A 27255-nucleotide genomic window follows, 5' to 3' on the forward strand; every position below is an offset into this window, starting at 1 on the left:
AGACTACTATAGACTACTATAGACCACTGAAGACTACTGAAGACTACTGAAGACTACTATAGACTACTATAGACCACCGTAGACTACTGTACACTACTATAGACTACTGTAGACTACTATAGACCACCGTAGACTACTGTACACTACTATAGACTACTGTAGACTACTATAGACGACTATAGATTACTGTAGACTAATGTAGACTACTGTACATTACTATAGACTACTGTAGACTACTGTACATTACTACACAATGTCACCATCTGAATATTGTGAATCTGAAAGGCTGTTTAAGAATGTTCCGTGTAAATCTGTAGACTACTGTACACTACTATAGACTACTGTAGACTACTGAAGACTACTATAGACTACTGTAGACTACTATAGACTACTGAAGACCACTGTAGACTACTATAGACTACTGTAGACTACTATAGACTACTGTACACTACTATAGACTACTGTAGACTACTGAAGACTACTATAGACTACTGTAGACAACTGTAGACCACTGTAGACTACTATAGACTACTGTAGACTACTGTGCATTACTATAGACTACTGTAGACTACTGTACATTATAATAGACTACTGTAGCCTACTATAGACTACTGCACATTACTATAGACTACTGTAGACTACTATAGACTACTATAGACTACTGTAGACTACTATAGACTACTATACATTACTATAGACTACTGTAGACCACTGTAGACTACTGTACATTACTATAGACTCCTCACCATTGTGAATCTGAAAGGCTGTTTAAGAATGTTCTGTGTAAATCTTGAGTATTATATTATACAGTTGAACAAATGTTTGACTTGTTTTGACAGGTAATGGTAGTGCATATAAATGATACCAAATGTACAGTTTATAAATATTGTTCTATTTACAGATGAAAGATCATAAATAAACTGTTTCAAACAGTTCAAGGTTTGACACAGGACTAGGTGGAAAGAAGAGGAGATTGAGTGGCTAAGTTTTCCTCATTCACACACACACACACACACACACACACACACACACACACACACACACACACACACACACACACACACACACACACACACACACACACACACACACACACACACACACACACACACACACACACACACACACACACACACACACACACACACACAGAGTCAATGTGGGAAATGTTGTCACATAGTGATGTTTTGCTGATCTCCCCACAGCTGAGAGCTGCAGTTTACATCGCAGTACCATTTACATGTATTGCTGACAGACTAGGCGCTGAGCTATCCAACTGGTCAAAGTGCTTGACAGAAATTATGGAGAAAACTACAGGGGACATTTTAGATTACATTAAATGATCATTGAATCAACATTTAAAAAGGTGCCATCTGTTTTTTGGTTTAGTTTTTGTTCTGCCATTTCTGCCTAAACTTGTGAGGTGTCAGCTCAAGGAGGATATGGCAAAATAGTAACATTAGCTGACATCAGACATTGTTGAATAGAGGTTTGTTTTTTTGACTTTGGTCTGGGGCTTCAGAATATCAGATGTCTCTCTCTCTCTGTTCAGAAAGGAACCATTCAAAGGATTATTTTGATTGGCCTCAATTATTTAATTATATGCATTCATTATATTAAGAGGTCAAATTTACACCTCTTAAAATATATATATATTCCATTCTTGGAAGGGTGATATGGAAAATTACAAATATATTGAAAAAAAAATATATATATATATATATATGAAGAAATTTGATTGAAGTTTTAATCAGGTATGGCAATACACCTCTCTTAGGGCAGAGTTCCATTCGGCTGTTAATGTGCATTAATCAGGTATGGCAATACACCTCTCTTAGGGCAGAGTTCCATTCGGCTGTTAATGTGCATTAATCAGGTATGGCAATACACCTCTCTTAGGGCAGAGTTCCATTCGGCTGTTAATGTGCATTAATCAGGTATGGCAATACACCTCTCTTAGGGCAGAGTTCCATTCGGCTGTTAATGTGCATTAATCAGGTATGGCAATACACCTCTCTTAGGGCAGAGTTCCATTCGGCTGTTAATGTGCATTAATCAGGTATGGCAATACACCTCTCTTAGGGCAGAGTTCCATTCGGCTGTTAATGTGCATTAATCAGGTATGGCAATACACCTCTCTTAGGGCAGAGTTCCATTCGGCTGTTAATGTGCATTAATCAGGTATGGCAATACACCTCTCTTAGGGCAGAGTTCCATTCGGCTGTTAATGTGCATTAATCAGTACGTATTCGGAGCGTATTGGTTTCGACAGATTACATGGGAAAAGATCGAGATCATTGCTTTACGGTGAAGCAAATATGTAAAATCAAAAGTAACAGGTTTGCAAACTGCCTTTCGCTGTGAATATGGAACTTGTAGGTTCTGTGGCATTTGTTGATATTGATTTGAAATGTGTGAGGTACCATATAACAATACGTGTATAGAGTCATGAATTGGCTGTAATGAAGAACCTCTCATTAGTAGATTTATTGACTCTTTAGTTTAAACATGTTCCCAGCTCCCTTCCTACCCTTAGAAAAAGTGCAACTTGTGCGACTATTGCCGAAAAATATCAGGAAGACGTGTTCAAACCTGTTCAATAAATTATAAAATCACGTCCAAAATAACCCGTCGTAAAAAACAAAAGGCACACAAAAGTCTTTAAACACTTGTCACAAAAAGGGTAGATGTTCTTAGGGTAGATGTTCTTAGGGTAGATGTTCTTTGTTATAAACACCTGTGGATCACTAGTTTGAACATGGGATGCTACCCGGCAACATCCCATCCTGTTACAAAACAAAACATGTACTCGAAAATAGTCACGAAGAACAAAGATCGCTCTGAAGTGCAAGTATTTCGATCTTGTCCCAATTGAACGCAACAGAGTGTCTTCGCCTAGCTTAGTTTCATCTTCAGTATTTGTCAGGACAAAGATTGTATTATCTGGCTACCAAAAACCAAGATACGGTACTTCTGTCACACACTAGCATTTTCAACAGGACTCCTTCAAGGCATCACTCTTCAACTCTTCATACTCTTCTTCCTGAGGGCTCCCAAATCAAGTGTTGTGGTTCCCCACCCTCTTCTGGATGGGTCCAAAGCCAGTCAGGCCCTAGTGCATAAGCAGAGCAACGCCAAAGAGCCAGATTGCAGGATTCCTCCACTGCAGTAGAACAAGATGTGAAACACAACCTAAAACTGGTGCTTCCATTTATGAAGATAGCAGGTCACGGCTCATTATGTGGGGGAAGCCCCACGTGTGTTCATCTACACTCCGCCCTGGTCAACTGGCGACCACCCCTCTTCCGTCCCTCTCTCGCCCTCCTCCACTCCCATCTCTCCATCCTGTTCGGCATCTAGCGTCAGCTCAAACTGGAATCTGTGTCCTCCCTCTCCGTCCCCCTCTCCGTCACCGGTGCAGAAGGGGGGAGAGGGCCTCTGAGGGATCATGCTCTGGTACCAGTTCCTGTTGTCCTCCAGGGTGTCCAGGATGTCCTGGGCGTCCGGGTGCACCAGGTCGGCCCACGTCTCCCACAGCGGGTGGACGATGTAGTCTATGAAACCCACCTGCAGAGAGGGAGGAGAGAGAGAGGTGATTTAAAGATACAATAGTGTACATACTGTAATAACCACACTAGAGGGGGTTGTGTGTGTGTGTTACCTCTATACAGTATGTATGTTTGTGTAGGATGTGTACATGTGAGCAGTGTGAGTACTGTACGTATGCGTGTGTGTGTGTTAACCTCTATACAGTGTGTATTAGTAACCTACCTGACTCTTCTCCACTGAAGCCGTATGCTTGTCACACATGGGACTGATCTCCATGCCTTTCTCCCTCTCGCGGTCTCCCTGGTGGGAGAACTCGTTCATGATGCGGTCGGTCCACTGACGGTAAAGGTCCAGAGACTTGGTGGGGTTACTGAGGTCAGCACAGTGGACCATGTTACGCATCACCTGCAACAGAGGGGAGGAGAGAGGGTTGTGTGAGTTTGGTTGTGTATGTGTATGTGTGTGTGTGTGTGTCTGTGTGTATGTGTGTGTGTGTGTGTGTGTGTGTGTGTGTGTGTGTGTGTGTGTGTGTGTGTGTGTGTGTGTGTGTGTGTGTGTGTGTGTGTGTGTGTGTGTGTGTGTGTGTGTGTGTGTGTGTGTGTGTGTGTGTGTGTATGTGTATGTGTGTGTGTGTGTGTGTGTATGTGTGTATATATGTGTGTGTGTGTATATATGTGTGTGTGTGTCTGTGTGTATGTGTGTGTGTGTGTATATTTGTGTATGTGTGTGTGTGTGTATGTGTGTGTGTGTGTATGTGTGTGTGTATATATGTGTGTGTGTATGTCTGTGTGTATGTGTGTGTGTATATATGTGTGTGTGCATGTCTGTGTGTATGTGTGTGTGTGTGTGGCACACATGCGTTCCTATGCAGGAGTGTGATCTCCTACCTGTATCTTGTCTGTGTAGTTGTCCAGCAGCAGCACTCCAGAGCTGGTCACCTTCTTGGTCTCCACCATGGTCTTCAGGTCAGCCAATAGGCTCATGTGTTTAGACATGTCTGTGGCCAGGACCTGGAGAGAGAGAGAGATTGTTGTTTGTGATTCCTACATGTTTATTGTTCCCCCAATGGTGGAACAAACTCCCTCACGACGCCAGGACAGCGGAGTCAATCACCACCTTCCGGAGACACCTGAAACCCCACCTCTTTAAGGAATACCTAGGATAGGATAAGGTAATCCTTCTCACCCCCCCCCCCCTTAAAAGATTTAGATGCACTATTGTAAAGTGGTTGTTCCACTGGATGTCATAAGGTGAATGCACCAATTTGTAAGTCGCTCTGGATAAGAGCGTCTGCTAAATGACTTAAATGTAATGTAATGTAATGTTTATGATGCAGTAATATATGATGTGTGATCTTTGACGCCAAGAAACCTAATATATCTCATTTAATTAAGACAGGTATAGAAAACTGGACTGACCAACGGACTGACCGACCCACGGTCGAACGCTCATATGAATGGGACATCAGAATGAAATATGTTTGGTCAGAACTTGGACATTCTCTCACCATGTCTATGACCATCCTGCGGAGGGATTGGCGTTCTTTCTTGGTCAGGTTCTGGAAGATGTCACAGTTGTCTTCCTGCAGCAGCTTGAAGCCCACAGCCAGGTGGTGGTTCTCCAGGACAGACTCATCGTTGTACATCAGGGCCAGCTCTGAGTCTGGGCACAGAGAGATAGATGGACTATAAGAAGCAATGGGGAAGAATTGAGGGGATAAAATATAGTCAAAGATATAGTAAAGGATAACATAAAGTAGTACTAAAGTAGCAGAACTTATTCATTCAGCACTGTTAGCTTTTGAGGTATAAAGTACTCACTGTTAGCTTTTGAGGGATAAAGTACTCACTGTTGTTAGCTTTGGAGGGAGAAAGTACTAACTGTTAGCTTTTGAGGTATAAAGTACTCACTGTTGCTAGATTTTGAGGGATAAAGTACTCACTGTTGCTAGCTTTTGAGGGTGAACATACTCACTGTTAGCTTTTGAGGGATAAAGTACTCACTGCTGTTTGCTTTTGAGGGATAAAGTACTCACTGTTGTTCGCTTTTGAGGGAGAAAGTACTTACTGTTGTTAGCTTTTGAAGAAAAAAGTACTCACTGTTGCTAACTTTTGAGGGAGAACATACTCACTGTTAGCTTTTGAGGGATAAAGTACTCACTGTTGTTAGCTTTTGAAGAAGAAAGTACTCACTGTTGCTAGCTTTTGAAGAAGAAAGTACTCACTGTTGCTAGCTTTTGAAGAAGAAAGTACTCACTGTTGCTAGCTTTTGAAGAAGAAAGTACTCACTGTTGCTAGCTTTTGAAGAAGAAAGTACTCACTGTTGCTAGCTTTTGAAGAAGAAAGTACTCACTGTTGCTAGCTTTTGAAGAAGAAAGTACTCACTGTTGCTATCTTTTGAAGAAGAAAGTACTCACTGTTGCTATCTTTTGAAGAAGAAAGTACTCACTGTTGTTAGCTTTTGAAGAAGAAAGTACTCACTGTTTCTAGCTTTTGAAGAAGAAAGTACTCACTGTTGCTAGCTTTTGAAGAAGAAAGTACTCACTGTTGCTAGCTTTTGAAGAAGAAAGTACTCACTGTTGCTAACTTTTGAAGAAGAAAGTACTCAATGTTGCTAGCTTTTGAAGAAGAAAGTACTCACTGTTGCTAGCTTTTGAAGAAGAAAGTACTCACTGTTGCTAGCTTTTGAAGAAGAAAGTACTCACTGTTGCTAGCTTTTGATGGAGAAAGTACTCACTGTTAGCTTTTGAAGAAGAAAGTACTCACTGTTAGCTTTTGAAGAAGAAAGTACTCACTGTTAGCTTTTGAAGAAGAAAGTACTCACTGTTGCTAGCTTTTGATGGAGAAAGTACTCACTGTTAGCTTTTGAAGAAGAAAGTACTCACTGTTAGCTTTTGAAGAAGAAGAAAGTACTCACTGTTGCTAGCTTTTGAAGAATAAAGTACTCACTGTTAGCTTTTGAAGAAGAAAGTACTCACTGTTAGCTTTTGAAGAAGAAAGTACTCACTGTTGCTAGCTTTTGAAGAAGAAAGTACTCACTGTTGTTCGCTTTTGAAGAAGAAAGTACTCACTGTTAGCTTTTGAGGGAGAAAGTACTCACTGTTAGCTTTTGAAGAAGAAAGTACTCACTGTTGCTAGCTTTTGATGGAGAAAGTACTCACTGTTAGCTTTTGAAGAAGAAAGTACTCACTGTTAGCTTTTGAAGAAGAAGAAAGTACTCACTGTTAGCTTTTGAGGGAGAAAGTACTCACTGTTAGCTTTTGAAGAAGAAAGTACTCACTGTTAGCTTTTGAGGGAGAAAGTACTCACTGTTAGCTTTTGAGGGAGAAAGTACTCACTGTTAGCTTTTGAGGGAGAAAGTACTCACTGGTGTTGATGAGGAACTGGTTGGAGACCCCAGGGTGGTCCACGTCATGGATGGCTGCCGCAAAGACGGCCGCCAAGATCTCCAGATCCGTGAAGACGGCCTATGATTGGACAGGACGAGAGACAGGGGCAGAGCAAAAGGAAAGGAAAACGGAGAGACTTGATGAGTTTTCCACATTGATAGTAAAAGGCTTCACATTGTAGTAAAAAAAATCTGCTTGGCAAAGATAGAGTAACACATTCATCTGGTCGTAACTCATTATTGTGTGACCTATCTAGGTTGAGCAGCGATGACATATTTCGGTTGAGTGGTGTCACTTGCTCGTATACATGAATTATAAGGTCTGTTATGTGAGATGGTGTTCGTCACTCCCTTTCGTCGGCATTTTCAAAACAAATCAAGAAGACAGGTTGCTAGAGAACAGAATCGTAATTCAAGATCTGACTGGATAAAGAACAGATGAAAAAAAGCAACAACACTGAGCATTTCAGCTACCAAGGTCTAAAAGGCAAACATGCAGTCAAGCTGTGGCTGCGGGCTTTATCATTTGGGCTGATGTCAACTAGGTCTCTGACAATACGTGGAGAAAGAGAGGGAGAGGAGGGAGAAGAGAAAACAGCAGTATAATAAGTAGAGCTAGGTCAGGTGACTTACGTCCAGAGCGGGTGTAGAGAGCAGGATGTGTGTGGACTGGGCCACGTCTGCAGCGTGGAGGCTGTTGTGGTATTCTACGTCTGAGTGGTAGTGGGCCTCCAGGGTCATCATGAAGGTCACGAAGGTGTCCGTAGGGATTTTAAACGTATTCATCAGGTCTCGCTCCTGCACGGGACATGTAACACACAACCTGAGTAAAACATCAACCTATCAACCTGAGTAAAACATCAACCTGAGTAAAATATCAACCTGTGTAAAACATCAACCTGAGTAAAACATCAGCCTGTGTAAAACATCAACCTGAGTAAAATATCAACCTGTGTAAAACATCAACCTGAGTAAAATATCAACCTGAGTAAAACATCAACCTGAGTAAAATATCAACCTGTGTAAAACATCAACCTGAGTAAAACATCAACCTGAGTAAAATATCAACCTGAGTAAAACATCAACCTGTGTAAAACATCAACCTGAGTAAAACATCAACCTGAGTAAAACATCAGCCTGTGTAAAACATCAGCCTGAGTAAAATATCAACCTGTGTAAATCATCAACCTGAGTAAAATATCAACCTGTGTAAAACATCAATCTGTGTAAAACATCAACCTGTGTAAAACATCAACCTGTGTAACACATCAACCTGAGTAAAATATCAACCGGTGTAAAACATCAACCTGAGTAAAATATCAACCTGTGTAAAACATCAACCTGTGTAAAACATCAACCTGTGTAAAACATCAATCTGTGTAAAACATCAACCTGTGTAAAACATCAACCTGTGTAAAACATCAATCTGTGTAAAACATCAACCTGTGTAAAACATCAACCTGAGTAAAATATCAACCTGTGTAAAACATCAACCTGAGTAAAACATCAACCTGAGTAAAACATCAACCTGAGTAAAACATCAACCTGTGTAAAACATCAACCTGTGTAAAACATCAATCGATCAACCTGAGTAAAACATCAACCTGAGTAAAACATCAATCTATCAACCTGAGTAAAACATCAACCTGTGTAAAACATCATTCTGTGTAAAACATCAATCGATCAACCTGAGTAAAACATCAATCTATCAACCTGAGTAAAATATCAACCTGTGTAAAACATCAATCTGTGTAAAACATCAACCTGTGTAAAACATCAACCTGTGTAAAACATCAATCGATCAACCTGAGTAAAACATCAACCTGAGTAAAACATCAATCTGAGTAAAACATCAATCTATCAACCTGAGTAAAACATCAATCTATCAACCTGAGTAAAACATCAATCTGAGTAAAACATCAATCTGAGTAAAACATCAACCTGAGTAAAACATCAACCTGAGTAAAACATCAATCTATCAACCTGAGTAAAACATCAATCTATCAACCTGAGTAAAACATCAATCTATCAACCTGAGTAAAACTGTAAAGGAGTAAGAATTGCTTGACTCGGCTGGCTGAGTAATTCATTGTGACGGTCCATTCATCCTCATGACTAGATGTTCATACTACAGTAGATCATTCAGATTCTCACCCAGAAGATGAGGATACATTAAGGCAACACAGACAACTGATATACACTACTATAGACTGTGTGCTGGCGAATCACCCCTGGTGTGTGTGTGTGTGTGTGTGTGTGTGTGTGTGTGTGTGTGTGTGTGTGTGTGTGTGTGTGTGTGTGTGTGTGTGTGCGCGCGCGCCTGCAGGGGAAATGCTGCACTCTGACAGTAACGGAAGAGGAAGAAGAGAAAGAGGAAGAACACTGACCTGGAAGATGGTGTACATGGTGCATGTGAGCGGGCGGTTGTGGGAGTGCTCGGCCACCCTGAAGATGTTCAAACCCCACTTGTTGATGTTCTCAAGATCCTGAGAGAGAGAGAGAGAGAGAGAGAGAGAGAGAGAGAGAGAGAGAGAGAGAGAGAGAGAGAGAGAGAGAGAGAGAGAGAGAGAGAGAGAGAGAGAGATTAACATTTTCAATTTACCAATCAAAAAGTGCCATTTATTTCGAATGAGTCTCGGATCTGAAGTTCCCTTAATTTCCCGACATTGAATTTAAATAGAATAAACCTCCTCTGGGGTGAATTAAATGAGGTGAAACATTCTGAATGTTGCAGAAAGAAATGGAATGATTAGAGATGACATGATTTCCTATTCTATATGAAAGACAGTCATACCAGTGCTAGACAATACATTTCTATGTATTGTGTAACAGTGTATCCTCCTGTGCAGGCCCATAGTGTTTATTAATACAGACTTCCCCAGTACCTTAGACAGCAGGTCTTCCTGATCTGTCTTGACCCCAAAGCGGCTGATGCTGCTGCCTTGGAGCCCAGTGGAATGGCTGAGCTTCCGGACCCCGCTGATCTGGGTCAAGGTCCCCTGACCCTCCAGCTGGGTCTGGTGGTGGGGTCTCTTCTTCCACTCTCTGGTCTTGGCCATGGGGCACGGTAATTCCAACTCATTCTGCTTGTCTGCAGGGAGGGAGGGATGGAGGGAGGAAGGTTAAACTACTGCACCGTAAAATGAAAATATAGACTTGCAAACAACAAATGATGAAGTCATGATCGCAGAGCATAACATTTATATTGATATGTACATTTATAAAGCACAGTTTATGTGCATATGGACATCTACCTCGATATGCAACATTCATTTATTATTTAAATACCAACAACAAACGTGAGAGGGACGCTATAGATGTAGGATCTTAAATTGACTGGTTTCTCACAGCAGGAAAATAATCCTTCAACAACAGTACATGATGAATTATTGTGTGGATTATAATGAATTTACATTTTGATATGGGCTGATACATTTTTAAGTGGATATTATACACTTTAGAAGCCTTTTAAACCTTGAATAGTTTGCATTTTCTGCTGTGTAGGAAATCTCTTTCAACAGCAGGGTGATCAAATTAAGATCCAACATCTGTATATGACTATGTATCAGTGGTCTGTATTAGTTTCCTTGCAGACACGCATTTCATTTGTCACACCCCTGACCACACCTTCCTTCCAGTCTACTGATAGTCATTCAATTAGCATGGTAATCAATCCCTTCTACTAGCTCTCACGCATCTCTGCAACTCTCCTTTTATCTTATCTGTTCTTCTCCAGGAAACATCCAGAAGCAAATAGCCAACAAGTAGCAAACACTTTATTAATGACTTATGACGAAGAAATAACCTGTTACAAATCAGCTACTGAGAAATTCCTGGAACTTCCCATAATATTTAATGAGGCATCAATTCCAAGTAGAGTAGTGAACGAATTCTGTTATGGATAAATACAAGAAAAGTGATTGAATACTGTTGTGGATAAATAAAAGCCTTTTTTTCCCAAACCATAACAATCCGTAGAAATGTGTCATATTAAGCAGAATAGTTTGGAGGAGGGGCTGGGCAGTATGCAGGTGGCTTGTTGTGGTGGCGGTGAAGTGACCTCTCTTGAGGCTCTACATGTGAGTAACACGTGGTGTGTGTGTGTGTTGTTTCACACACTACTCTATTCTCTATGAGGCATAGAGATGGTTTGCCTCAACCTGACAGGTGCAAGCAGCAATGCAGAACACAAAACAATTTTGGTCTCCATCTCCCTCTCCCTCTCTATGCAGTGAGAGAGGGAACACTCCAGAGTCCCTGGGAAGGGTAGAAGGTCTCCCTCTCCCTGCAGTGAGAGAGGGAACACTCCAGAGTCCCTGGGAAGGGTAGAAGGTCTCCCTCTCCCTGCAGTGAGAGAGGGAACACTCCAGAGTCCCTGGGAAGGGTAGAAGGTCTCTCTCTCCCTCTCCCTGCAGTGAGAGAGGGAACACTCCAGAGTCCCTGGGAAGGGTAGAAGGTCTCCCTCTCCCTCTCTATGCAGTGACAGAGGGAACACTCCAGAGTCCCTGGGAAGGGTAGAAGGTCTCCCTCTCCCTCTCTATGCAGTGAGAGAGGGAACACTCCAGAGTCCCTGGGAAGGGTAGAAGGTCTCCCTCTCCCTCTCTATGCAGTGAGAGAGGGAACACTCCAGAGTCCCTGGGAAGGGTAGAAGGTCTCCCTCTCCCTGCAGTGAGAGAGGGAACACTCCAGAGTCCCTGGGAAGGGTAGAAGGTCTCCCTCTCCCTCTCTATGCAGTGAGACAGAGAACACTCCAGAGTCCCTGGGAAGGGTAGAAGGTCTCCCTCTCCCTGCAGTGAGAGAGGGAACACTCCAGAGTCCCTGGGAAGGGTAGAAGGTCTCCCTCTCCCTCTCTATGCAGTGAGAGAGAGAACACTCCAGAGTCCATGGGAAGGGTAGAAGGTCTCCCTCTCCCTGCAGTGACAGAGGGAACACTCCAGAGTCCCTGGGAAGGGTAGAAGGTCTCCCTCTCCCTTTCCCTGCAGTGACAGAGGGAACACTCCAGAGTCCCTGGGAAGGGTAGAAGGTCTCTCTATCCCTCTCCCTGCAGTGAGAGAGGGAACACTCCAGAGTCCCTGGGAAGGGTAGAAGGTCTCCCTCTTCCTCTCTCTGCAGTGACAGAGGGAACACTCCAGAGTCCCTGGGAAGGGTTGAAGGTCTCCCTCTTCCTCTCTCTGCGGTGAGAGAGGGAACTCTCCAGCAGACCAGATCAGACTGGTTTGAAACAAGTGCAGAGCAACTCCACACCGATACCCCACTCGGCAACATCTCTTTCTCTCTCTCTGTCCCTCCAGCCTTTTCCCTCCTCCTCCTTAATCAGGTATTCCTTCTTTCTCATTCTCTCGGTGGAGAAGCCAATAATAGTCAAAACATCCCCATTCAGGTCGAGGAGGAACATTTAGTGTCCATCAGCACAGCAGTGGAATAAATAATATGTGTTATTTAGTTTCAAGTGTACTTGTACTGTATGTAATAGTGTGTGTGTTGACTTACCTAGGAAGGTGTTGGAGATGAACTCTGACACCTGGTTGCCGGAGCGACTCATCTCCGACAGGTGCGTCAGCTCCCGGTTCAACATCCTTTTGAACTGGGAAGACACAAAATGACACAACACCATGTTAGATAGCCATTAGATAGACTCTGTATCTCAGTTGGTAGAGCATGGAGCTTGCAATTCCAGGAAAGTGGGTTCGTTTCCCGGGCCTACTCGTATATAAAATGTATGCATGCATCACTAAGTCACTTTGGATAAAAGTGTTTGCTGAAATGGCATATATTGTTGTTATATTATTATATAGACTGTATGAAAACCAATAGGAAATGGCTGCCCCGGGTAATGGCATCAACTGTGTCCTCTTGAATTGGAGTAACAGAAAAGGAGGACAACACTAGGTTAGATACACGACACGTACACCAGCGTTTCCCAAACTCAGTCCTCGGGATCCCAAGGGATTTAAATCAGCAACTAATCATCAAGCTTTGATAACTGCTGTGTTAGACCAACAAGACAATGAACTGAGTAACATGAAATGACACTATTTAACTGTAGATATACTGCATATAGACCAGCAAGACAATGAACTGAGTAACATGACCGGACACTATTTAACTGTAGATATACTGCATATAGACCAACAAGACAATGAACTGAGTAACATGACCGGACACCATTTAACTGTAGATATACTGCATATAGACCAACAAGACAATGAACTGAGTAACATGACCGGACACCATTTAACTGTAGATATACTGCATATAGACCAACAAGAAAATGAACTGAGTAACATGAAAGGACACTATTTAACTGTAGATATACTGCATATAGACCAGCAAGACAATGAACTGAGTAACATGACCGGACACCATTTAACTATAGATATACTGCATATAGACCAGCAAGACAATGAACTGAGTAACATGACCGGACACCATTTAACTGTAGATATACTGCATATAGACCAGCAAGACATCTAAAAGGGGAAACAGAAAATGACACGACACCGTATTAGGTATACTCAATGGAGACCAACAGGATATGGCTGTCCCGGGGGTAGCTTAAATAGTTTCCTGGAACTTTCCGTTGACATGGGAGTATTGGACCCCAAGGGAATAGGCTTGTTTGTTTGATACCATATAAGGATGATGTCTTCTTATTGGGTATCGGCTTTATGACAGACCTGTTTTGAGATATTTGGTAAACAAATCAACCATTTCTAGATAAACATGTACAGCATAGGGTCAGATTCAACCAAACTACTGCAGTAGGTATTCCCCTTAAGTTTTAGATGCACTATTGTAAAGTGACTGTTCCACTGGATGTCATAAGGTGAATGCACCAATTTGTAAGTCAAAATGTATTCAACCAAACTACTGCAGTAGGTATTCAACCAAACTACTGCAGTATGTATTCAACCAAACTACTGCAGTATGTATTCAACCAAACTACTGCAGTAGGTATTCAACCAAACTACAGCAGTAGGGATCCAACCAAACTACTGCAGTAGGTATTCAACCAAACTACAGCAGTAGGGATCCAACCAAACTACTGCAGTAGGTATTCAACCAAACTACTGCAGTAGGTATTCAACCAAACTACGACAGTAGGTATTCAACCAAACTACTGCAGTAGGTATTCAACCAAACTACAGCAGTATGTATTCAACCAAACTACTGCAGTAGGTATTCAACCAAACTACTGCAGTAGGTATTCAACCAAACTACTGCAGTATGTATTCAACCAAACTACTGCAGTAGGTATTCAACCAAACTACAGCAGTAGGGATCCAACCAAACTACTGCTTCTCTCTCCCTCCCTCCTCTCCCATTCTCTTACCTTCTCCCTTACCCCCTCCTTTCCCTCTCTTACCCCCTTCTTTCCCTTCTCTTAACCCCTCCTTTCCCTCTCTTCCCCCTCCTTTCCCTCTCTTACCCCCTCCTTTCCCTCTCTTACCCCCTCCTTTCCCTTCTCTTAACCCCTCCTTTCCCTCTCTTCCCCCTCCTTTCCCTCTCTTACCCCCTCCTTTCCCTCTCTTACCCCCTCCTTTCCCTCTCTTACCCCCACCTTTCCTTCTCTTACCCCTCCTTTCCCTCTCTTCCCCCTCCTTTCCCTCTCTTACCCCCACCTTTCCCTCTCTTACCCCCACCTTTCCCTCTCTTACCCCCTCCTTTCCCTCTCTTCCCCCTCCTTTCCCTCTCTTACCCCCACCTTTCCCTCTCTTACCCCCACCTTTCCCTCTCTTACCCCCTCCTTTCCCTCTCTTACCCCCTCCTTTCCCTCTCTTACCCCCTCCTTTCCTTCTCTTACCCCCTCCTTTCCCCTCTCTTCCCCCTCCTTTCCCTCTCTTACCCCCTCCTTTCCCTCTCTTACCCCCACCTTTCCCTCTCTTACCCCCTCCTTTCCCTCTCTTCCCCCTCCTTTCCTTCTCTTACCCCCTCCTTTCCCTCTCTTCCCCCTCCTTTCCCTCTCTTACCCCCTCCTTTCCTTCTCTTACCCCCTCCTTTCCCTCTCTTACCCCCTCCTTTCCCTCTCTTACCCCCACCTTTCCCTCTCTTACCCCTCCTTTCCCTCTCTTACCCCCTCCTTTTTCTTCTCTTACTCCCTCATTTACCTCTCTTACCCCCTCCTTTCCCTCTCTTACTCCCTCATTTACCTCTCTTACCCCCTCCTTTCCTTCTCTTACTCCCTCATTTACCTCTCTTACCCCCTCCTTTCCTTCTCTTACTCCCTCATTTACCTCTCTTACCCCCTCCTTTCCCTCTCTTACCCCCTCCTTTCCCTCTCTTACCCCCTCCTTTCCCTCTCTTACCCCCTCCTTTCCCTCTCCTACCCCCTCCTTTCCCTCAGTCCTCACTTTTAGCCCCCAACAGACACAGTCTTCATTCGTCTTAATATGTCTAGCGCCATCAATGTTTACTGTTATTTTATATCCATTGAGAAGTATGGGGTGTTGTTAATGGAGTTACCACACTACTTGTTTGTTTTTCACTACAAACACTGCAACACAAGGAGAGAAAGATGGTGGGAATGAGAGGGCTGGGTAGAGGGAGAAAACACAGGTCTCACAAACCAGCAACAACCAATTACACGACAACCTGAAAGCCATGGCAACAGAATCACGTGCACTGCACAGGCACTCTCACAGAGGTCTTCCTTCCAAACACATCACGCTCACACGCACACACACATTACACAGCTGAGTGAAGCCACTGCAGGTCCTCCAGCCATTGCAGGTCCTCTAGTCACTGCAGGCCCTCTAGTCTGCAGGTCCTCTAGCCACTGCAGGTCATCTAGTCTGCAGGTCCTCTAGTCTGCAGGTCCTCTAGTCTGCAGGTCCTCTAGCCACTGCAGGTCCTCTAGTCTGCAGGGCCTCTAGCCACTGCAGGTCCTCTAGCCACTGCAGGTCCTCTAGTCTGCAGGTCCTCTAGTCTGCAGGTCCTCTAGTCTGCAGGTCCTCTAGCCACTGCAGGTCCTCTAGTCTGCAGGTCCTCTAGCCACTGCAGGTCCTCTAGTCTGCAGGTCCTCTAGTCTGCAGGTCCTCTAGTCTGCAGGTCCTCTAGCCTGCAGGTCCTCTAGTCTGCAGGGCCTCTAGTCTGCAGGTCATCTAGTCTGCAGGTCCTCAAGTCTGCAGGTCCTCTAGCCACTGCAGGTCCTCTAGTCTGCAGGTCCTCTAGTCTGCAGGTCCTCTAGCCACTGCAGGTCCTCTAGTCTGCAGGTCCTCTAGCCACTGCAGGTCCTCAAGTCTGCAGGTCCTCTAGCCACTGCAGGTCCTCTAGCCACTGCAGGTCCTCTAGCCACTGCAGGTCCTCTAGTCTGCAGGTCCTCTGCAGGTCCTGCTGCAGGTCCTCTAGCCACTGCAGGTCCTCTAGCCACTGCAGGTCCTCTAGCCACTGCAGGTCCTCTAGCCACTGCAGGTCCTCTAGCCACTGCAGGTCCTCTAGTCTGCAGGTCCTCTAGCCACTGCAGGTCCTCAAGTCTGCAGGTCCTCTAGCCACTGCAGGTCCTCTAGCCACTGCAGGTCCTCTAGCCACTGCAGGTCCTCTAGTCTGCAGGTCCTCTAGTCTGCAGGTCTTCTAGCCACTGCAGGTCCTCTAGTCTGCAGGTCCTCTAGTCTGCAGGTCCTCTAGCCACTGCAGGTCCTCCAGCCACTGCAGGTCCTCTAGCCACTGCAGGTCATCTAGTCTGCAGGTCCTCTAGTCTGCAGGTCCTCTAGTCTGCAGGTCCTCTAGCCACTGCAGGTCCTCTAGCCTGCATGTCCTCTAGCCGATGCAGGTCTTCCAGCCACTGCAGGTCCTCTAGTCTGCAGGTCCTCTAGCCTGCAGGTCCTCTAGTCTGCAGGTCCTCTAGTCTGCAGGGCCTCTAGTCTGCAGGGCCTCTAGTCTGCAGGTCTTCTAGCCACTGCAGGTCATCTAGTCTGCAGGTCCTCTAGTCTGCAGGGCCTCTAGTCTGCAGGTCCTCTAGTCTGCAGGGCCTCTAGCCACTGCAGGTCCTCTAGCCTGCAGGTCCTCTAGCCGATGCAGGTCTTCCAGCCACTGCAGGTCCTCTAGTCTGCAGGTCCTCTAGTCTGCAGGTCCTCTAGTCTGCAGGGCCTCTAGTCTGCAGGTCATCTAGTCTGCAGGTCCTCTAGTCTGCAGGTCCTCTAGTCTGCAGGGCCTCTAGTCTGCAGGGCCTCTAGTCTGTAGGGCCTCTAGTCTGCAGGGCCTCTAGCCACTGCAGGTCCTATAGCCACTGCAGGTCCTCTAGTCTGCAGGTCCTCTAGTCTGCAGGGCCTCTAGTCTGCAGGTCCTCTAGTCTGCAGGGCCTCTAGCCTGCAGGTCCTCTAGTCTGCAGGTCCTCTAGTCTGCAGGTCCTCTAGTCTGCAGGGCCTCTAGTCTGCATGTCCTCTAGCCACTGCAGGTCCTCTAGCCACTGCAGGTCCTCTAGTCTGCAGGTTCTCTAGTCTGCAGGGCCTCTAGTCTGCAGGTCCTCTAGTCTGCAGGGCCTCTAGCCTGCAGGTCCTCTAGTCTGCAGGTCCTCTAGTCTGCAGGTCCTCTAGTCTGCAGGGCCTCTAGTCTGCATGTCCTCTAGCCACTGCAGGTCCTCTAGCCACTGCAGGTCCTCTAGCCACTGCAGGTCCTCTAGTCTGCAGGTCCTTTGCTTCACCTGAATCTCTAAATTTGTGTCTGTACACGTGTCTTCTCTGTGTGTCTTACATTTACATTTAAGTCATTTAGCAGACGCTCTTATCCAGAGCGACTTACAAATTGGTGCATTCACCTTATGACATCCAGTGGAACAGTCACTTTACAATAGTGCATCTAAATCTTAAAGGGGGGGGTGAGAGGGATTACTTATCCTATCCTAGGTATTCCTTAAAGAGGTGGGGTTTCAGGTGTCTCCGGAAGGTGGTGATTGACTCCGCTGTCCTGGCGTCGTGAGGGAGTTTGTTCCACCATTGGGGGGCCAGAGCAGCGAACAGTTTTGACTGGGCTGAGCGGGAGCTATACTTCCTCAGTGGTAGGGAGGCGAGCAGGCCAGAGGTGGATGAACGCAGTGCCCTTGTTTGGGTGTAGGGCCTGATCAGAGCCTGGAGGTACTGAGGTGCCGTTCCTCTCACAGCTCCGTAGGCAAGCACCATGGTCTTGTAGCGGATGCGAGCTTCAACTGGAAGCCAGTGGAGAGAACGGAGGAGCGGGGTGACGTGAGAGAACTTGGGAAGGTTGAACACCAGACGGGCTGCGGCGTTCTGGATGAGTTGAAGGGGTTTAATGGCACAGGCAGGGAGCCCAGCCAAGAGCGAGTTGCAGTAATCCAGACGGGAGATGACAAGTGCCTGGATTAGGACCTGCGCCGCTTCCTGTGTGAGGCAGGGTCGTACTCTGCGGATGTTGTAGAGCATGAACCTACAGGAACGGGCCACCGCCTTGATGTTGGTTGAGAACGACAGGGTGTTGTCCAGGATCACGCCAAGGTTCTTAGCGCTCTGGGAGGAGACCCAACTGTCAGAGACAGTGCATAAATCAACACTTTGCCCTCATTCAACTACAAACCCAACTGTCAGAGACAGTGTATCAATCCAAAGAAACCCCATGAAACTTCCCCAACTGGATATTCCATTCAAGCAAATTTGTAATTAATTCTTTACGGAAGGCGTCAAGGTACTGCATCGTGACCACTGTGACCTCTGAACTATGTGGACTATGTCTTCTGAATTTTCCCCTGTGGTCATATAGACATACGGTGGTGGTATAGACATACGGTGGTGGTATAGACATAGTCATATAGACGTACAGTAGTCATACAGTAGTCAAATAGACGTACAGTAGTCATACAGTAGTCATATAGACGTACGGTGGTCGTATAGACATAGTCATATAGACATACAGTGGTCATACAGTAGTCATATAGACGTACAGTAGTCATACAGTAGTCATATAGACGTACGGTGGTCGTATAGACATAGTCATATAGACATACAGTAGTCATACAGTAGTCATATAGACATACAGTAGTCATACAGTAGTCATATAGACGTACGGTGGTCGTATAGACATACAGTACTCATATAGACATACAGTAGTCATATAGACATACAGTAGTCGTATAGACATACAGTAGTCATATAGACATACAGTAGTCATATAGACATACAGTAGTCATACAGTAGTCATATAGACGTACGGTGGTCGTATAGACATACAGTACTCATATAGACATACAGTAGTCATATAGACATACAGTAGTCGTATAGACATACAGTACTCATATAGACATACAGTAGTCATATAGACATACAGTAGTCATATAGACATACAGTACTCATATAGACATACAGTAGTCGTATAGACATACAGTAGTCATATAGACATACAGTAGTCATACAGTAGTCATATAGACATACAGTAGTCATATAGACATACAGTAGTCGTATAGACATACAGTAGTCATATAGACATACAGTAGTCATATAGACATACAGTAGTCATACAGTGGTCATATAGACATACAGTGGTCATATAGACATACAGTAGTCATACAGTGGTCATATAGACATACAGTAGTCATATAGACATACAGTAGTCATATAGACGTACAGTAGACATACAGTAGTCATATAGACATACAGTAGTCGTATAGACATACAGTACTCATATAGACATACAGTAGTCATATAGACATACAGTACTCATATAGACATACAGTACTCATATAGACATACAGTAGTCATATAGACATACAGTAGTCGTATAGACATACAGTAGTCATATAGACATACAGTAGTCATACAGTAGTCATATAGACATACAGTAGTCATATAGACATACAGTAGTCATATAGACATACAGTAGTCATACAGTGGTCATATAGACATACAGTGGTCATATAGACATACAGTAGTCATACAGTGGTCATATAGACATACAGTGGTCATATAGACATACAGTAGTCATATAGACATACAGTAGTCATACAGTGGTCATATAGACATACAGTGGTCATATAGACATACAGTAGTCATATAGACATACAGTAGTCATATAGACATACAGTAGTCATACAGTGGTCATATAGACATACAGTGGTCATATAGACATACAGTAGTCATATAGACATACAGTAGTCATATAGACATACGGTGGTCATACTGACATCTGTATGTACTATAAGTTGACACAGGAGGACAGGAATATGAGTGTGTTCGATAGGACACACTACTCAACGTGCGCCATCTCTCACACATCCTGTTTTGTTGGACTGGGGGAAACACACTCTTGTCAGACACACACTCGAAACAATATGTTGTTGTTTGGAGCTGCCAGAAATGGAGTGTACATTTGAGTCCTGAATAGTAACACGGTGTTAAGTGAACATACTGTATGTCATAACACACTGAATAGTCCACAAGTGCATTATTCAAAGTAGGCAGTGATAAGGTGTGTGCCACTGCAGGCTATGGAAAAACCTCAGAGCTTTCAACAGGCTCATTGTTGCAATAATGTCAATGTATTCTTTTCACATAACCCCTATCCATTCCACACAGTACATTATGTTGTGTGCATGAATGCGCTATAGCGCTTTGAGTGTCTGCGAAAGACTGGCATGTTCAATGACTACTCTTCTTATTAACTCGTGAACAAGTTTGATACACAATATGAGTTTATGTTCCGACTGGCCCCGGTCTTCAAAACATAATCGTTGTGTGACTGACTGACCCTCTAGCTAGAAGAAAGACACAACATCGGAAACGCAGAATCTAAATCCCTGGACGTAGCCTAATGCCAACCCACTGAGAAGTTCTTTGGTATTTAATAGAAGATATAATCTGTTATTATGCAATTGATTACAATATGATCCATGAATATAAAAATCCAAGCCAACAGACAAACTATTGTACTTGAATGGACTTCAAAAGACCAAACGTTTAAAGTGAAGTGAACGTTTTAATGAATTATAATGGCAGCACAAGTGTATGACCCACATCCATTCATACAATCTGACAATGCACAAGTCCCTACTTTTGTACAAGTTGTTTTAAGCAATTTCATAATTTAACTGGAATGAGAGTAGAGACTCTAGCAAAACAAACTCACCTGTTTCCAGTGCGTAAGCATCCCAAACGATTTCTCCTTGGTCTCAGAGCAGCATAGCCCCATTCTTGCAAAGGCAATGCCACACATACAGTATAAACTTCCCAAAACATGAAACTTCCCAAAACTTCTCTGAAATACGTGAGCGTGTCTCTGTTTATCTTTCTGTGTCTGCTTCCTCTCTATTTTCAAGCCGATTCTCTTCTGGCGACAGTCGGGAAAATAAAGGGATAAAACCTGACTGGCTGGCTGGCTGGCTGACTGACTGGCTGGCTGACTGACTGACTGACTGACTGGCTGGCTGACTGGCTGGCCCACACAGTGACTAAGATAAACAACTCCTCACTCAATCATAGTGTAGCGCCATGCCTGTTGCCAACCCCTCCCTCCCTCCCTCCCTCCCTCCCACTTCCTCCTTGGGTGATAATTCACTGGTAAGATCCCAGCCTCCTGACAATGCCTCTGGCACTGGTCCACAGAATCAGCACACCTAACTAGACGAAACACACCACACCTAACTAGACTAAACACACCACACCTACGAAGACTAAACACACCACAACTACCTAGACTAAACACACCACAACTACCTAGACTAAACTCACCACAACTACCTAGACTAAACTCACCACACATACCTAGACTAAACACACCACACCAAACTAGACTAAACACAACACACCAAACTAGACTAAACTCACCACACATAACTAGAATAAACACACCACACCTAACTAGACTAAACACACCACACCTACCGAGACTAAACACACCACACCTACGAAGACTAAACACACCACACCTACGAAGACTAAACACACCACACCTACGAGGACTAAACACACCACAACTACCCAGACTAAACTCACCACAACTACCTAGACTAAACACACCACACCTACCTAGACTAAACTCACCTACCTAGACTAAACACAACTACCTAGACTAAACACAACTACCTAGACAAAACACACCACACCTACCTAGACTAAACACACCACACCTACCTAGACTAAACACACCACACCTACCTAGACTAAACACACCTACCTAGACTAAACACAACTACCTAGACTAAACACAACTACCTAGACAAAACACACCACACCTACCTAGACTAAACACACCACACCTACCTAGACTAAACACACCACACCTACCTAGACTAAACACACCACACCTACCCAGACTAAACACACCACACCTACCTAGACTAAACACACCACACCTACCTAGACTAAACCCACCTACCTAGACTAAACACAACTACCTAGACTAAACACAACTACCTAGACAAAACACACCACACCTACCTAGACTAAACACACCACACCTACCTAGACTAAACACACCACACGTACCTAGACTAAAACACACCTACCTAGACTAAACACAACTACCTAGACTAAACACACCACACCCATCTAGACTAAACTCACCACAATTACCTAGACTAAACACACCACACCTACCTAGACTAAACTCACCTACCTAGACTAAACACAACTACCTAGACTAAACACAACTACCTAGACAAAACACACCACACCTACCTAGACTAAACACACCACACCTACCTAGACTAAACACACCACACCTACCTAGACTAAACACACCACACCTACCCAGACTAAACACACCACACCTACCTAGACTAAACACACCACACCTACCCAGACTAAACTCACCTACCTAGACTAAACACAACTACCTAGACTAAACACAACTACCTAGACAAAACACACCACACCTACCTAGACTAAACACACCACACCTACCTAGACTAAACACATCTACCTAGACTAAACACTCCTACCTAGACTAAACACACCACACGTACCTAGACTAAAACACACCTACCTAGACTAAACACAACTACCTAGACTAAACCCACCACACCCATCTAGACTAAACACACCAAATCTACCTAGTGTCATGCAGGTGAATGAGGACCCAAAAGCGACTTGGCGAAAACAGAGTATTTAATCCAGAATAAACTTTACAAAACAAAAAACATAATACTACACGTAAAGACGAGAACAGACTGGAGACTTGATCGAGAACTGCAGGTTGCCTCGGGAAGGCACTTGAACCTAGCAGACTCAGACACCTGCTCACCACGCAGCATCTGAGGGAAACACGACACGACAGGGCAAAACATAGACACAGCACGGTGAATTATAAATGAGGATCCGACAGGGCAGGTACGGGAAACAAGGAGAGAAATAGGGACTCTAATCAGGGAAAAGGATCGGGAACAGGTGTGGGAAGACTAAATGATGATTAGGGGAATAGGAACAGCTGGGAGCAGGAACGGAACGATAGAGAGAAGAGAGAGCGAGAGAGTGAGAGAGGGAGGGGGAGAGAGAGGGATAGAAAGAGGGAAAGAACCTAATAAGACCAGCAGAGGGAAACGAATAGAATGGGAAGCACAGGGACAAGACATGATAATAAATGACAAAACATGACAGTACCCCCACTCACCGAGCGCCTCCTGGCGCACTCGAGGAGGAATCCTGGCGGCAACGGAGGAAATCATCAATGAGTGAACGGTCCAGCACGTCCCGAGACGGAACCCAACTCCTCTCCTCAGGACCGTAACCCTCCCAATCCACTAAGTATTGGTGACCCCGTCCCCGAGAACGCATGTCCATGATCTTATGTACCTTGTAAATAGGTGTGCTCGACAAGGACGGGAGGGGGGAGGGAAGACGAACGGGGTGCGAAGAAAGGGCTTAACACAGGAGACATGGAAGACAGGATGGACGCGACGAAGATGTCGCGGAAGAAGCAGTCGCACAGCGACAGGATTGACGACCTGGGAGACACGGAACGGACCAATGAACCGCGGAGTCAACTTACGAGAAGCTGTCGTAAGAGGAAGGTTGCGAGTGGAAAGCCACACTCTCTGGCCGCAACAATACCTAGGACTCTTAATCCTGCGTTTATTGGCGGCTCTCACAGTCTGTGCCCTGTAGCGGCAAAGTGCAGACCTCACCCTCCTCCAGGTGCGCTCACAACGTTGGACAAACGCTTGAGCGGAGGGAACGCTGGACTCGGCAAGCTGGGAAGAGAATAGAGGAGGCTGGTAACCCAGACTACTCTGAAACGGAGATAACCCGGTAGCAGACGAAGGAAGCGAGTTGTGAGCGTATTCTGCCCAGGGGAGCTGTTCTGCCCAAGACGCAGGGTTTCTGAAAGAAAGGCTGCGTAGTATGCGACCAATCGTCTGATTGGCCCTCTCTGCTTGACCGTTAGACTGGGGATGAAACCCGGAAGAGAGACTGACGGACGCACCAATCAAACGACAGAACTCCCTCCAAAACTGTGACGTGAATTGCGGGCCTCTGTCTGAAACGGCGTCTAACGGGAGGCCATGAATTCTGAACACATTCTCGATAATGATTTGTGCCGTCTCCTTAGCGGAAGGAAGTTTAGCGAGGGGAATGAAATGTGCCGCCTTAGAGAACCTATCGACAACCGTAAGAATCACAGTCTTCCCCGCAGACAAAGGCAGACCGGTAATGAAGTCTAGGGCGATGTGAGACCATGGTCGAGAAGGAATGGGGAGCGGTCTGAGACGACCGGCAGGAGGAGAGTTACCCGACTTAGTCTGCGCGCAGTCCGAACAAGCAGCCACGAAACGGCGCGTGTCACGCTCCTGAGTCGGCCACCAAAATCGCTGGCGAATAGACGCAAGAGTGCCTCGAACACCGGGATGACCAGCTAACTTGGCAGAGTGAGCCCACTGAAGAACAGCCAGACGAGTGGAAACAGGAACGAAAAGGAGGTTACTAGGACAAGCGCGCGGCAACGCAGTGTGCGTGAGTGCTTGCTTAACCTGTCTTTCAATTCCCCAGACTGTCAACCCGACAACACGCCCATAAGGAAGAATCCCCTCGGGATCAGTAGAAGCCACAGAAGAACTAAACAGACGGGATAAGGCATCAGGCTTGGTGTTCTTGCTACCCGGACGGTAAGAAATCACAAACTCGAAACGAGCGAAAAACAACGCCCAACGAGCTTGACGGGCATTAAGTCGTTTGGCAGAACGGATGTACTCAAGGTTCTTATGGTCTGTCCAAACGACAAAAGGAACGGTCGCCCCCTCCAACCACTGTCGCCATTCGCCTAGGGCTAAGCGGATGGCGAGCAGTTCACGGTTACCCACATCATAGTTGCGCTCAGATGGCGACAGGCGATGAGAAAAATAAGCGCAAGGATGAACCTTATCGTCAGACTGGAAGCGCTGGGATAGAATGGCTCCCACGCCTACCTCTGAAGGCCAACCTCGACAATGAATTGTCTAGTGACGTCAGGAGTAACGAGGATAGGAGCGGACGTAAACGTTCTTTTAGAAGATCAAAAGCTCCCTGGGCGGAACCGGACCACTTAAAACACGTCTTGACAGAAGTAAGAGCTGTGAGAGGGGCAGCAACTTGACCGAAATTACGAATGAAACGACGATAGAAATTAGCAAAACCTAAAAAGCGCTGCAACTCGACACGTGACCTTGGAACGGGCCAATCACTGACAGCTTGGACCTTAGCGGAATCCATCTGAATGCCTTCAGCGGAAATAACGGAACCGAGAAAAGTAACGGAGGAGACATGAAAAGAGCACTTCTCAGCCTTTACGTAGAGACAATTCTCTAAAAGGCGCTGTAGAACACGTCGAACGTGCTGAACATGAATCTCGAATGACGGTGAAAAAATCAGGATATCGTCAAGATAGACAAAAACAAAGATGTTCAGCATGTCTCTCAGAACATCATTAACTAATGCCTGAAAAACAGCTGGCGCATTGGCGAGACCAAACGGCAGAACCCGGTACTCAAAATGCCCTAACGGAGTGTTAAACGCCGTTTTCCACTCGTCCCCCTCTCTGATGCGCACGAGATGGTAAGCGTTACGAAGGTCCAACTTAGTAAAGCACCTGGCTCCCTGCAGAATCTCGAAGGCTGATGACATAAGGGGAAGCGGATAACGATTCTTAACCGTTATGTCATTCAGCCTCGATAATCCACGCAGGGGCGCAGAGTACCGTCCTTCTTCTTAACAAAAGAACCCCGCCCGGCCGGAGAGGAAGAAGGCACTATGGTACCGGCGTCAAGAGACACAGATAAATAATCCTCGAGAGCCTTACGTTCGGGAGCCGACAGAGAGTATAGTCTACCCCGAGGAGGAGTGGTCCCCGGAAGGAGATCAATACTACAATCATACGACCGGTGAGGAGGAAGGGAGTTGGCTCGGGACCGACTGAAGACCGTGCGCAGATCATGATATTCCTCCGGCACTCCTGTCAAATCGCCAGGTTCCTCCTGAGAAGTGGGGACAGAAGAAATGGGAGGGATGGCAGACATTAAGCACTTCACATGACAAGATACGTTCCAGGATAGGATAGAATTACAAGACCAATTAATAGAAGGATTATGACATACTAGCCAGGGATGACCCAAAACAACAGGTGTGAAAGGTGAACGAAAAATCAAAAAAGAAATAGTCTCACTGTGGTTACCAGATACTGTGAGAGTTAAAGGTAGTGTCTCAAATCTGATACTGGGAAGATGACTACCATCTAAGGCAAACATGGGCGTAGGCTTGTCTAACTGTCTGAAAGGAATGTTATGTTTCCGAACCCATGCTTCGTCCATGAAACAACCCTCAGCCCCAGAGTCAATCAAGGCACTGCATGTAGCACCCGAACCGGTCCAGCGTAGATGGACCGACATAGTAGTACAAGATCTAGATGAAGAGACCTGAGTAGTAGCGCTCACCAGTATCCCTCCGCTTACTGATGGGCTCTGGCCTCTTACTGGACATGAATTAACAAAATGTCCATCAAATCCGCAATAGAGGCACAGGCGGTTGGTGATCCTCCGTTCCCTCTCCTTAGTCGAGATGCGAATCCCTCCCAGCTGCATGGGCTCAGTCTCAGAACCAGAGGAGGGAGATGGTTGCGATGCGGAGCAGGGAAACACCGTTGATGCGAGCTCTCTTCCACGAGCCTGGTGACGAAGATCTACCCGTCGTTCTATGCGGATGGCGAGAGCAATCAAAGAGTCCACACTGGAAGGAACCTCCCGAGAGAGAATCTCATCTTTGACCACTGTGTGGAGTCCCTCCAGAAAACGAGCGAGCAGCGCCGGCTCGTTCCAGTCACTAGAGGCAGCAAGAGTACGAAACTCTATAGAGTAATCCGTTATGGATCGATCACCTTGGCATAGGGAAGCCAGGACCCTAGAAGCCTCCCCAC

General features: G+C 45.4%; 1 protein-coding gene across 2 annotated transcripts in view; it reads right to left on the reverse strand.

Annotated features, from left to right (window-relative positions):
* Positions 1-1081: 1081 nt before the first annotated feature.
* The window catches only part of LOC124042111 (cAMP-specific 3',5'-cyclic phosphodiesterase 4B-like), a 135201-nt gene continuing 109027 nt past the window's right edge, over positions 1082-27255 (reverse strand). Inside the window, exons 1-10 of one of the 2 annotated variants that reach the window (XM_046360448.1) lie at positions 21004-21308; positions 12427-12520; positions 9822-10027; positions 9324-9422; positions 7570-7734; positions 6916-7015; positions 5057-5211; positions 4437-4559; positions 3772-3954; positions 1082-3567 (exon numbers count right to left, since the gene is read on the reverse strand). In XM_046360448.1, coding sequence (XP_046216404.1) covers positions 3268-3567; positions 3772-3954; positions 4437-4559; positions 5057-5211; positions 6916-7015; positions 7570-7734; positions 9324-9422; positions 9822-10027; positions 12427-12520; positions 21004-21090 — 1512 coding nt within the window. In that variant the 5' untranslated portion in view covers positions 21091-21308 and the 3' untranslated portion in view covers positions 1082-3267. Of the gene's footprint in view, positions 3568-3771; positions 3955-4436; positions 4560-5056; positions 5212-6915; positions 7016-7569; positions 7735-9323; positions 9423-9821; positions 10028-12426; positions 12521-21003; positions 21309-27255 lie in introns of those variants that run through there. The other variant, XM_046360447.1, reaches the window with a different exon arrangement.

The sequence above is a fragment of the Oncorhynchus gorbuscha genome, linkage group LG08, assembly GCF_021184085.1.
Source record: "Oncorhynchus gorbuscha isolate QuinsamMale2020 ecotype Even-year linkage group LG08, OgorEven_v1.0, whole genome shotgun sequence".
NCBI lineage: Eukaryota > Metazoa > Chordata > Actinopteri > Salmoniformes > Salmonidae > Oncorhynchus > Oncorhynchus gorbuscha.